This window comes from Salvelinus namaycush, chromosome 33, assembly GCF_016432855.1.
Source record: "Salvelinus namaycush isolate Seneca chromosome 33, SaNama_1.0, whole genome shotgun sequence".
Classification (NCBI taxonomy): domain Eukaryota; kingdom Metazoa; phylum Chordata; class Actinopteri; order Salmoniformes; family Salmonidae; genus Salvelinus; species Salvelinus namaycush.
Genome location: NC_052339.1, coordinates 12,337,788 through 12,350,438, shown reverse-complemented (window position 1 = coordinate 12,350,438; position 12,651 = coordinate 12,337,788). Strand labels below are relative to the sequence as shown.

General features: G+C 40.0%; 1 protein-coding gene across 2 annotated transcripts in view; it reads left to right on the top strand.

Moving 5' to 3' along the window:
* The window catches only part of LOC120028082 (integrin beta-1-like), a 58,970-nt gene extending 47,947 nt beyond the window's left edge, over positions 1-11,023 (top strand). The window contains exons 5-16 of one of the 2 annotated variants that reach the window (XM_038973243.1): positions 180-350; positions 614-852; positions 1,334-1,489; positions 2,661-2,756; positions 3,501-3,590; positions 3,839-3,979; positions 4,163-4,365; positions 4,608-4,846; positions 5,166-5,388; positions 6,562-6,794; positions 7,146-7,312; positions 9,807-11,023. In XM_038973243.1, the coding sequence (XP_038829171.1) occupies positions 180-350; positions 614-852; positions 1,334-1,489; positions 2,661-2,756; positions 3,501-3,590; positions 3,839-3,979; positions 4,163-4,365; positions 4,608-4,846; positions 5,166-5,388; positions 6,562-6,794; positions 7,146-7,312; positions 9,807-9,872 (2,024 nt within the window). In that variant the 3' untranslated portion in view covers positions 9,873-11,023. The remainder of the gene's footprint in view (positions 1-179; positions 351-613; positions 853-1,333; positions 1,490-2,660; positions 2,757-3,500; positions 3,591-3,838; positions 3,980-4,162; positions 4,366-4,607; positions 4,847-5,165; positions 5,389-6,561; positions 6,795-7,145; positions 7,313-9,806) is intronic. The other variant, XM_038973244.1, reaches the window with a different exon arrangement.
* The last annotated feature ends 1,628 nt before the right edge of the window (positions 11,024-12,651 follow it).

The following is a 12,651-nucleotide window of genomic DNA, read 5'->3' as shown; positions in this document are numbered from 1 at the left end:
AATAGGCCATAGGAGCGAATAATTACAATTTAGCAGATTAACACTGGAGTGATAAATGAGCAGATGATGATGTGTAAGTAGAGATACTGGATTTCAGTGTTCACATCAATGTAAATATGCCAGAGTTAGCAAGTCAGTAGTCCCCGGCTTAACCTTGCCCATTTGTCTGTGTACTGCAGGTGAACCTCAGTCTTTTAACCTGAAGTTCAAACGTGCCGAGGATTACCCCATTGACCTCTACTACCTGATGGACCTGTCCTACTCCATGAAGGACGATCTGGAAAACGTCAAGAACCTGGGAACACATCTGATGCTGGAGATGTCAAAGATCACATCTGATTTCAGAATCGGTGAGCTTGAGAATCAGCCTGGTTGTATGAGGATTGGGGATGTTTATATTTATTTGAACATCTTCTCCACTTCAAATTGATCTCTTATGCTTTCAGTTCAGGTTGGGTGCATATTGCATAGTTACACTGTACTACAATACCCATAATGCCACGTGTAAGATAACCGGTTTGATCTTAGTAAAGGTGTTTTGAAGCTAACAAATTGGTGTCCCGTCTCCTTAACAATACAGTTTATATATGAGATGGATCTCTTCTTCTTCTAGGTTTTGGTTCCTTTGTAGAGAAGACGGTGATGCCTTACATTAGCACCACCCCAGCCAAGCTGCTGAACCCCTGTACTGGGGACCAGAACTGCACCAGTCCCTTCAGCTACAAGAACGTTCTGAAGCTGACCAGCAATGGACAGGAGTTCAACACCCTGGTGGGACAACAGCAGATCTCTGGAAACCTGGACTCACCAGAGGGAGGCTTCGATGCCATCATGCAAGTGGCTGTGTGTGGTGTAAGTAATATGTTTCTATTATCATATTTAGGGATAGTTTCCCGGACATAGATCAAGCCTAGTCCAGGACTGAAAAGCTTTCTCCATTGAGTTTACTTTTTACTCCAGGACTAGGTTTGATATCTGTCCAGAAAACCAGCTCATAAAGTTCCAATAATACTTTTATCAGGGCTTTATATTGACTGTCTCATGGTCCTTGACCTCATTTGAGAATGGCTGGAGTCAAGGCTTAATGTGTCTATGCTTAGAGAAGGCCTTTTTATAAAATGTTTGAGAGTTAATTCACTCTAGGGTGCTAAACTGCTGTTTTAAGAGGGTAACCTCTCACATAGTTGTTCATAGATTTTGATATATACTTCCTGAATCTTTTGTAAGTCTTGTAATTTTGTTCTCTGGTATTTCTGTAGGCTGTGTCCTTTTTCTGTTTGTGGTTAATTTTTACAAGTTTTAATAGGCCTCCCTCTCTCCCTCCCTTCCCCAGGAGCACATTGGCTGGAGGAACGTCACCCGTCTGCTGGTGTTCTCCACTGATGCTGGCTTCCACTTTGCTGGAGACGGGAAACTGGGCGGGATAGTTTTGCCCAACGATGGGAAATGCCACCTGGAGAACAACATGTACACAATGAGCCACTACTATGTATGTATAATAATGCACTATGTGGTATAATAATGCACTGTGTATTATAGTAATACACTATGCAGTATAATAATGCACTATGTATTATAGTAATGCACTATGTAGTATAATATTACACTATGTAGTATAATAATACACTGTGTAGTATAATAATACACTGTGTAGTATAATAATACACTATGTATTATAGTAATGCACTATGCATTATAGTAATGCACTATGTAGTATAATAATACACTGTGTAGTATAATAATGCACTGCATTATAGTAATGCACTATGTAGTATAATATTACACTATGTAGTATAATATTACACTATGTAGTATAATAATGCACTATGTAGTATAATAATGCACTATGTATTATAGTAATACGTTCATACGAAGAGGAGGAGTAGTGATTCGACCAAAGTGCAGCGGGGTGTGAATTCATAATGATTTATTTGACAAGACAAAAACGAACTAACTTGAATAACTAACAAAATAACAAAACGGAGTAGACAGACCTGGACATGCGTACTTACATAAAACGAAGAACTCACGAACAGGAAAATGACTACACAAAAGAACGAACGTACAAACAAACCGAGACAGTCCCGTGTGGCGCGACAAACACAGACACAGGAGACAACCACCCACAAACAAACAGTGTGAAAACACCTACCTTAATATGATTCTCAATCAGAGGAGATGAAAACCACCTGCCTCTAATTGAGAACCATATCAGGTACCCAAAACCAACATAGAAACAGAAAACATAGACTGCCCACCCAAAACTCACGCCCTGACCAATTAAACACATACCAAACAACAGAAAACAGGTCAGGAACGTGACACTATGCATTATTGTAATGCACTATGTAGTATAATAATACACTATGTAGTATAATAATGCGCTATGTAGTATAATAATGCATTATAGTAATACACTATGTAGTATAATAATGCACTATGTAGTATAATAATGCACTATGTAGTATAATAATGCACTATGTAATATAATAATGCACTCCTATGTACTGTATGTATTGTGACTTTTTTTCTAGTCTTCCGTGTGGTCTGTATTTTGAATATGACAAGATTTTAAGGGAATGGGCTACTTGCCCTTAGTGATGTCATCAAAGGGCTTATCTGGTACCTGTACTTACTTCCTCATTGTCTCCCTGCAACAGGACTATCCCTCCATCGCTCACCTGGTTCAGAAACTTAGCGACAACAACATCCAGACGATCTTTGCCATCACAGAGGAGTTCCAGCCTGTTTACATAGTCAGTTGTGCGTGTTTGCGTGCGTGGACGTGCGTGTGGAAAACATTTTCTTCTTTTAAATTTCCTGTGCTTGTCTGTTGTAGGTTAGAAGAAGCCCAACACTTTGAAGAGCAGCATCTGCTCCTTGTTACCAGTAGCATCTCTTTGGATCTCTGGTTGTTTCCCAAATGGCACCATGTTCACTAAAAAGTGAACTACTTTTGACGAGATCCCTATGGGCCCAGGTCAATAGTACTGCACTTTGTAGGGAATAGGGTTCCATTTGGGCAGCAGCCTTTGAATGTTCCCTGCTGCCCTCTAGTGCTTTTCAAGCCAATTATAAGTCTGTCTGGAGTTCCGTAATGACCTTTTATCATATCCCCATCAGTCCAATGTTTGGACAATATTTGTCAACCTCGGTAGAATGGCGTTCTCGTTTAGTTGATTACACGATGCGTCCCAAATGGCACCCTATTCCCGATATTAGTTGTGGACTATGTAGGGATTGAGTGTCATTTGGGACGCAACCTTGGATCTCTGAATTTAGAACCTCACAACACTGCAAAAAGTTGTAACTTTAGATTCAGACCTTACCACTATGTGATGCAAGACCACAACCAAACTACTCAGCAATCTAAATGGGTCAGGCAAAACATGACAGAACTGTTTTGCTCTAGACTTTTCTGGTGAATATTTAGAGATTGACAGGATTCCTATTGACATACTAGTACATGATCATTTAGTGTATTGTGTTTTCTCTCTCAGGAGTTAAAGAATCTCATTCCTAAATCTGCGGTGGGGACACTCTCTGCTAACTCCAGCAACGTTATCAACCTCATTATTGATGCCTACAATGTAAGTATAGATTGGGTTGGTTTAGTTACTGGAGAAGATGCACTTCTGCACACTATCTAACTTTCATCCTTAAAATAGTTGGCAAAACCATGCTGCTGCTATTGTTAAGTCATCACATCTCTCTTTCTGAACTGATCTTTCTATGGGAATAGTCATAAATCTGCTTTTGTAAAACTGAAGCCTACTGAAAATGTTGTGTATGTTGTATATAGTGTACAAAGGGCTAATTGTTGTTCTTTATGTGCTAGTCTCTTTCCTCAGAGGTGATTCTGGAGAACAGCAAGCTACCAGAGGGAGTGACCATAATGTACCAGTCACGCTGCAAGAACGGAGTGACTGGTGAGGGAGAGATGGGAAGAAAATGCTCCAATATCTCCATCGGTGACGAGGTGAGAAACCTAAACAACACGCCATTGAATGTTTTCTATTCTAAATTTTTTCAATCTTTCTGGGTCAGTTATTTTAGCTTATCAAGTAAAGATAATGTTTTCAGTATCTGTAGGTGTCTGAGTTGTCAAGGTCATTGTTTTTATTACAAAATGTGATTATATCCCTTCATCCCTGATCTGTAGGTGTCTTTCACCATAAGCATCACATCTAACCAGTGTCCTAAAATGGGCAAACCAGAGACCATCAAGATCAAGCCCCTAGGGTTCAATGAGGAGGTGGAGATCACTCTGAACTTCATCTGCGAGTGTGACTGTCACAAAGATGGCATTGAGAACAGTGAGATCTGCCACAATGGCAACGGGACATATGAATGTGGAGCCTGCAGGTAAGGCACTTATGTTTCACTAGCAGAAGATCTTAACCCTTATTCACCTTCCATATTGTAATCATTTCCATGGCATAGAGATACATTTTGATATTTGATACTGTATATATAATGTGATGTAAATCTATTTCTATGGGCCATTAGCATGTGACTGTTTGCATGTGAATATTTTTACATAGGCAGTCTTTTATGCAGTCCTCCCTTGTTGTTAATCACATTAGATTTCCTTTATGATCTGTCAGGTGCAATGAGGGCCGTATTGGTAGACAGTGTGAGTGCAGCACCAACGAGGTGACCAGCGAAGACCTGGATAAGAGCTGCCGTAAAGACAACGGTACAGACATCTGCAGCAACAACGGAGACTGTGTGTGTGGAACCTGTGAGTGTAAGAAGAGAGAGAACCCAGAGGAACGCTACAGCGGGATGTTCTGCGAGTGTGACAACTTCAACTGTGACCGCGCCAACAACAAACTCTGTGGAGGTACGTGAGTTCAGTTCATTGGATGATCAATAAAGATTGTGTTTGCTGTGAAATGACGGTCAAGACCTGTGTTACATCTGAAGACCTGTGGAACATCTTCCTCAGAGCACAAACTACCTCTGTGTTTGTGGCGTAATGGGTGATTTCCCAATTAAATTAGAGATCAGTTGATCAAATCAGACATCGCCTTTTACGAAATGAGATTTACCGTGTTCAATTTAGCTTAATTTCATCTCTAATCTAGAATATTATCTATAATATGAAATGATGTTTGAACTTTAGAGGATCATCTCTGACCCTGTGTGTTGTGTTGTGGCAGGACATGGTCACTGTGAGTGCAGGGTGTGTATTTGTGATGCCAACTGGACAGGCAGTGCCTGTGACTGTTCTCTGGACACCACGACCTGCCTGGCTTCCAACAAGCAGATCTGTAACGGACGAGGCACCTGTGAATGTGGCACCTGCAAGTGTACTGACCCAAAGTTCCAGGGCCCCAGCTGTGAGATCTGTCCTACCTGTCCAGGGGTCTGCGCAGAACACAAGTGAGTTGAATAAAGGAATGAATTAATTGTATTTGTTTATTTTATTCTGTTTTAACTATGCAGAAAACAACAATATACAACGAGTTTAGTTCCAAAACGCTATATTGAAAAAAAATCACATTTCTGTTTTTACATCAGAAATGATTCCTTATGGGTACCTTCATGTGTGTGTAAAATATTACTGTTCTCAGATGTTATTATTCATAGATTTTAGATGAAAATTTTTATTTTTTGTAAACCACAATGCAAAATGTATGCTTTAGTCTCAGGTCCTGTCTGTCCATTGTTTAGCTGGAATGGAATGTTCGTATCCTGTATATTTGACTGTGATATGTGGTTGTCTCAACTAGCTATCTCAACATGAATGCACTTACTCTTATCAAAAGTGACTAACAGTATCTGCTAAATGACTAAAATATCAAATGTACATTTTTTACAGACATCTCATATTACTGTATAGATTTTTGATGTCAAATGTATAATTTGTACAGTTCTTTAAAAAAACATGATTATTTGTCTCTCTGAAATGAAACCATCAAGTGATAGATTTTAAACAAATACATGTATGTCATTGATCAACCCTGTGCCATGATTAGATAGTGAAAAAACACACCAATCTCTTTCAGAATTTCTTTAAACAATAAAAGCTAACGTTTCTGAAAATGTATATGTAGAATTGTGAATTGAACCGCTTTATATGCTGTATTTCCCTCTGGGAATGTTATGTGTGGATTACATAAAGGTTTGTTGTGATGGTTGAAATGAATTCTGCTTTTTTTAAATGTATTATTATTTGCGGGACCGGTTCCTTGTCTCTTTCCTCAGCCTGAGTTTAATGCCTCTTAACCTTTTAAGTAGGCATAAAGAGATGTCTTCCTTTATCTGTCTTAACCTCTATTATTGTGACCTTTGTTTACTTTCTTCTGATAATTCCAAGAAAGGGGACCAATGAACAGTCTAGACACAACTGTGATATTTAAAACCAGTAGTGGTGGGAAGGGTACAGCATTGTCCACTACAAACACCTGCATGTGGGGTGGAACCTCAATATCCAGCTTTCTTGCATTACAGTAGTGAATATGTCACAAGTCTAGCAAGCATCCCAATGCGAGACTACCTGCATGTGTTACTCCATCTGTACAGAGTTACATGTCAATGTCCTGTCTTCCACAGGGAGTGTGTTCAGTGCAGGGCCTTTGGGACGGGGGAGAAGAAGGACACGTGTGAGAGAGACTGTAGCTACTTCAACCTGATCAAGGTGAAGGACAGGGACAAGCTGCCTCAGCCAGGACAGGCCTTCCCCCTGATGCACTGTAAGGAGAGGGATGCCAACGACTGCTGGTTCTACTACACCTACGCTGTCAACAACAAGACAGAGAAGGAGGTCCATGTGGTTGAAACACTAGGTGAGAGCATATTACATACAGCCTACTATGTCATTGTGACGGAGGATATTACAGTGAAAAGGGAGGTTATTTATTTGTCTATGGAGTCATTTTGTGATTACAGCCAGGCGTTTTTGACCTGAGTAGGAAAAACTCTTGGCTCTAATGGTACTAGGACCTAGTACTCCGCCCTGAAGTTCTTCCTGGTCAGCTTACAGGGTCAGGTAAAGTTCCTGGGCCTAGATATAATGCAAATCAGGACGTCATTGTAAATCAGCATTTGTTCTTACAGCAACTGACTTGCCTGGTTAAATAAATAAAAGTTGGGATAACTGAATGTTCCTGGCTGTGTGTTTCCTGCCTGTGTTCCAGACTGCCCTGCGGGCCCTGACATCATCCCCATCGTGGCTGGCGTGGTGGCGGGCATCGTGCTGATCGGCCTGGCTTTGCTTCTCATCTGGAAGCTGCTCATGATCATCCACGACAGGAGAGAGTTCGCCAAGTTTGAGAAGGAGAAGATGAATGCTAAATGGGACACGGTAAGAGAGTAGAGATGGTAGATACAGGATGCAGGAAGCCATCTTGGAGAACTGTTTGCTCTGGCCCATAATGGGGATGATCAAATCAAATGTATTTATATAGCCCTTCTTACATCAGCTGATATATCAAAGTGCTGTACAGAAACCCAGCCTAAAACCCCAAACAGCAAACAATGCAGGTGTAGAAGCACGGTGATGATGATGCTGCTTATGTACTTTTGCAGGTCCTAGTTTGTATTCTCCCTGACTGTAATTTCAGTAGGTTGATTGAGATGTGGAAAACGGGTGTTATAGATATGGCCACTGTGTGAATCTCTTACACAGAGAACAAACTTCTAAAGGAACACAGAATTGGAAATGTTTTTCTCTCTCTCAACCTTCGATGACTATGACAGACCTGTTGCTTTTGATGATGACTTCATAAGATGTCACACACATTTTTCCACAGTCCTACCCAACAGTTTGTTTAAAAACGTCTTAAAACCCTGTAGTTTTAAGTAATCTCTGTGCAAAATACGGCTATGAAAAACGGAAGCCTTTCTGGAATGCGAAGGTCTGGACACACATCTGTCTTTTCATGGGAGTGGCTACAGCAGCTTAATTTGTTCTGTGTTATGCTTCAACCTAGTGGCGAGTTATCCACACAGCAGGCAGATGTTACATTCCGGACAGCGGGCAGGGTTTGAAATCCTTAATGATTCAGCTCATCCTGATTACTCCCAGTCAGACCAGCCACTTGTGATAGCCTCTCTGGTCTGGTGACATGGGCAGGGCACTGAGGCTTCTGGATCCTCTCATTATGGTACATGGAGAAGACACCAGACCTAAATGACTGTATGAGAGAGCAGACTGACCTGGCTTGATACAGTACCAGTCAAAAGTGTTGACACACCTACTCATTCAAGGGTTTTCCAGGCTGTGTAAGGGCTATTTGACCAAGGAGAATGATGGAGTGCTACACCAGATAACCTGGCCTTCACAATCACCTAACCTCAACCCAATTGAGATGGTTTGGGATGAGTTGGACCGCAGAGTGAAGGAAAAGCAGCCAACAAGTGCTCAGCATATGTGGGAACTCCTTCAAGACTGTTGGAAAAGCATTCCAGGTGAAGCTGGTTGAGAGAATGCCAAGAGTGTGTAAAGCTGTCATTAAGGCAAAGGGTAAAATATTTTTTGAGTTGTTTATCACTTTTTTTGTTACTACATGATTCCATATGTGTTATTTCATAGTTTTGATGTCTTCACTATTATTCTACAATGTAGAAAATCGTAAAAAATTAAGAAAAAACGTTGAATGAGTAGGTGTGTCCAACATTTTGACTGGTACTGTATAAAAGGGGCATATACCCAGCACTGTAAGATGATTTTCAAAGGGAGATGATCAACCTGGGGCGGCAGGTAGCCTAGTGGTTAGGGCGTTGGACTAGTAACCGGAAGGTTGCAAGATCAAATCCCTGAGCTGACAAGGTAAAAATCTGTCGTTCTGCCCCTGAACAAGGCAGTTAACCCACTGCTCCTAGGCCGTCATTGAATATAAGAATTTGTTCTTAAGTGACTTGCCTGGTAAAAAAAAAGTAAAACTCAGTCTTGGATCCTGATGTAGAAATACCCCTTTTTCAGGGGATTCATTTTTTCACTTCTTTGTCATATCATTGTTTCATTCCTTCTCATTTGTCTTCACCTATGCTTTTCATTTCATTCTCTGTTTCCTGTTCTTAATTTTCTGTCCCACTCTCTCAACCCATAGCAAGAGAATCCCATTTACAAGAGTCCTATTAATAAGTTCCAGAACCCGAACTATGGACATAAAGCTGTGGTTCTATAAGTTTGTATTTACTTTCCCTCTCCTCTGTTTTCCTGCATGGGTTTCCTGTTTGTTTATATGTTTGTGTTTGTCAACTTACTGTAAACTGTCACTTTTTCATCCATCTCATTATTTCTGGCATGCATTTGGTCTCTTTGGGCCAAATAAGACAGTTGATGAAACTGTGCAGAAAGATCCATATGAGGGGATATTAAAACCCACAATAATATCTATTGTTTTGTTGGTCAACACAAGCTGTCCCCTCTGTTAGTAGTTTAAATGGAGGTAAGTATTAACAGGTGGTCACGTGTAGGCCCAGTACACTTCAGTTTAAGTCTAGTATTTATATCATATTTAATTCTACAGTATGATGGAAATGGCATGGTGTGACTGTGACGTTTGTTGATATTTCTTTTAAAAGTGTTCCCTGGATGACAACACAAATGCTCACTCACAATGACAGCAACGTATCCAGGTGATCGCACGATCAGTTGGAAAGATCTGTCCAAAGAATGCTTCATAATCATTTGATATTCTAAATGGATGGCTCGGATTTTGCTGTGGTGTTTTTTCCTAATAAATTTGTTGCAGCTGTGTTCACACGACTGACATGTTATGTGACAGATATAGTATGACTGACTGTACATTACAATTCTAATGTTTTCTCCTTGTTTCTCTTGTGCCTTCCAGGGCGAAAACCCTATCTACAAGAGTGCTGTTACGACAGTGGTCAACCCCAAATATGAAGGCAAATGATGGAGCTTGAAAAACACTGTATGCAATTATAGTTATAGCGAATCGAGGGTGAGAGGGATAGTGGCATGGGAGGGGGGATTCATTGTATGTATTTTGTCATTTCTTCTTTTTTTTGCCTCAGTATTATAACATTACATTTGGCCAATAGATTTGGTATGTTTACTAACATTTTATTTTCTATGCATTTTCTTTTATATTTTTAAAGTACAGTTATGTGTATATACTTTTAAGATTATTTCATTTCTTGAACCACTGTTTGAAATTAAGGATTTTGCCACAGGACTGGTATGAGCAAAGGGTTTTACCTTTCAAAGACTATATATGTACTCCAAATGGCACTCTATTCCCTTTATAGTGCACTACTTTTGACGATGGCCAATGGGCTCTGATCAAAAGTAGTTAACTACTGTATATAGGGAATAGAGTGCCATTTGGAATGAAGAAATCGAGTTTCAGACAGGACCTGAGGCTAAAACATACCTTTTGCATTGTGGTTATAAATATTTTTTTCAGCCAAAGGGTACAGTATATATGTATCAAACACATTGATTTGTGTATAAAATAGTCATCCATTAAGCAGGATTACAAGAATCTGGATTTATCATTGAGAGCAGTTTTTAAATATGAATTTATCACATCAATCACATAATTGTCAATCATAGAAAACCATTGGTTGACTCTAACCTTGTCATCAGATATCATTTATTGCGTGAAGAAGTGCTATTACATTGCTGTTTTAAAAGTGATCATTGCACTATTGAATTACACAATCAATTGACATGTCTTTATGTGACAAAATTGGAAGTTTAATTTATTTTTAGTATAATATTCTATAAGATTTCAGTATTCAACCTCAGGTCATTTTTTTCTGTGCTCATTCCAAGCAAAGCCAAATATGGCTTCATTGCAAAGCCTTCCCATTGGGCACAGACGTCAATTCAACATTTATTCCACATTGGTTCTATGTAATTTCGATGAAACGACGTGAAAACAACGTTGATTCAACCAATGTGTTTCACGTTGATCAATGTTAAAAATGGTGACCTTTGTTCTGAAATCACAGGACCTTTCATCTGTAACAGTGTTTGTGTGAAATCAGTATTGAAGTAAAAGGCCTCTTGGAATGTGTTTTTAAAATACAAAAAATCTCTCAAAATACCACATCTTGTTTTTAAAGTGCCCTTTTAAACTGGAAGTGTGCGAAAGTCTCCAGTGTTATTCCAGAATTGTAAAATGTTTGGACACGCATGTCAAGTGTGTGCAGAATGAAGAAAAATGTTGTTGAAGAGTCGGAGGGTGTATAATGCTGCAGTTGTGGTGGGAATCACATTCCGGAGTCCCCCTGTCAGGGTGAAGGAGGACGAGGTGGCTGTCCAGCGGGTCTCCTATGCGGAGGCAGTGGAAATTGTTGGAGGAAATGGAGATGTGGATGACATGGTAGTGGATGCCCCGCAGCTTGCTGAGAAAGTCGTTCATCAGTTAAAGGATCCTGAAACACTGATTGTTAAGTAGTGGATTTTGTTGCGTTTATTGCGCTGGTGATTCATTGTACTGGCCAAACAACCAAGAAATCTAAGAAACTGGACATTGTGAAACCTAAAAGTTTTTTGGATCTCCAGGACTTCACAGCCAAGACATCGCAGGGTATATTATCTGAAGATGTTCCCCCCTCTCAGGCCGCAGAGGCTGTGTAGAGATCTGAGTAGGAAGACAGACTATTTTGTTTGTTTTTTGGTTTTGTTGACGTTTTTTCCTCTTTTTCGGAGTTAAAGCCTCTCAGTTTTCACCCCACTCAGTAGGTGGCGGCAATACACCATAATAGGATGTAGTCCGCCGTAAAACCCCACAGAAGAAGTAACATTATTCTCCAGCCTAATGTAGGATCAGATAGGGCCAAGTAGCGGAATAGTGGTGAGGTTTTTTAATGGGTGTAGGGTTAGTTGGTAGGGCCATTTTTTCTTCCTTTTTCTGTCCCCTTTTTGTGTTACAAAGTCTAATGTATTCACACTCCATATTAGTAGGTGGAAACACAGGGCTAGATAAGACAACATTTACTAATAGAGCCCCACAGTGGCCCTCTCATAATACCTAGCGGTCAGACAGGGAAATAGTTCTAATAATTTTTTCCACCATTTATTCTTCACATATGGTATTTTAGAAACACTTAAAATGAGGGCTGTGTTTCATGTAGGCTTACCCTGGTGTGACGTTTTGATAACTGTGTAAATCTCTTTCGGACAAGGTGACTTTTATCAATATATTCGGCTCTATTTAATTGATGCTTATTAGCATCAAACTAGACTACAAAACCCTGCAAGCTCCAGCACGTAATCTCTAGCTTTCACCTTTGCGAACAGGTATTGTTTACATTTCAAACTTGCCCAAAACAGTTGACAGAATTGTCAATTTAAAGAAATGCAGACAATTTATTCATTACTACATTTAGCTAACATTAGATAGTTAATCCAGAGATTCTTACCTTTGCCTCGATTTTTGGGGGGGGGGGGGGGGTGAATACAGGCAAATATATTGATAAAGGGCATGTTGTCTGAGAGAGATTTACAGTTATCAAAACGTCACACCAGGTTAAGCCTACATGAAACACAGCCCTCGTTTTAAGTGTTTCTAAAATACCCTATGTAAAAAATCAATGGTGGAAAAACGATTGGAACCATTTCCCTGTTTGACCGTTAGGTTGTATGGGTATTATGACTCATACTGTGGCGCTCTATATAGGGAGGCCGTGACCTGCCTCACTCCAGTACAGTAGGTGGCGGTC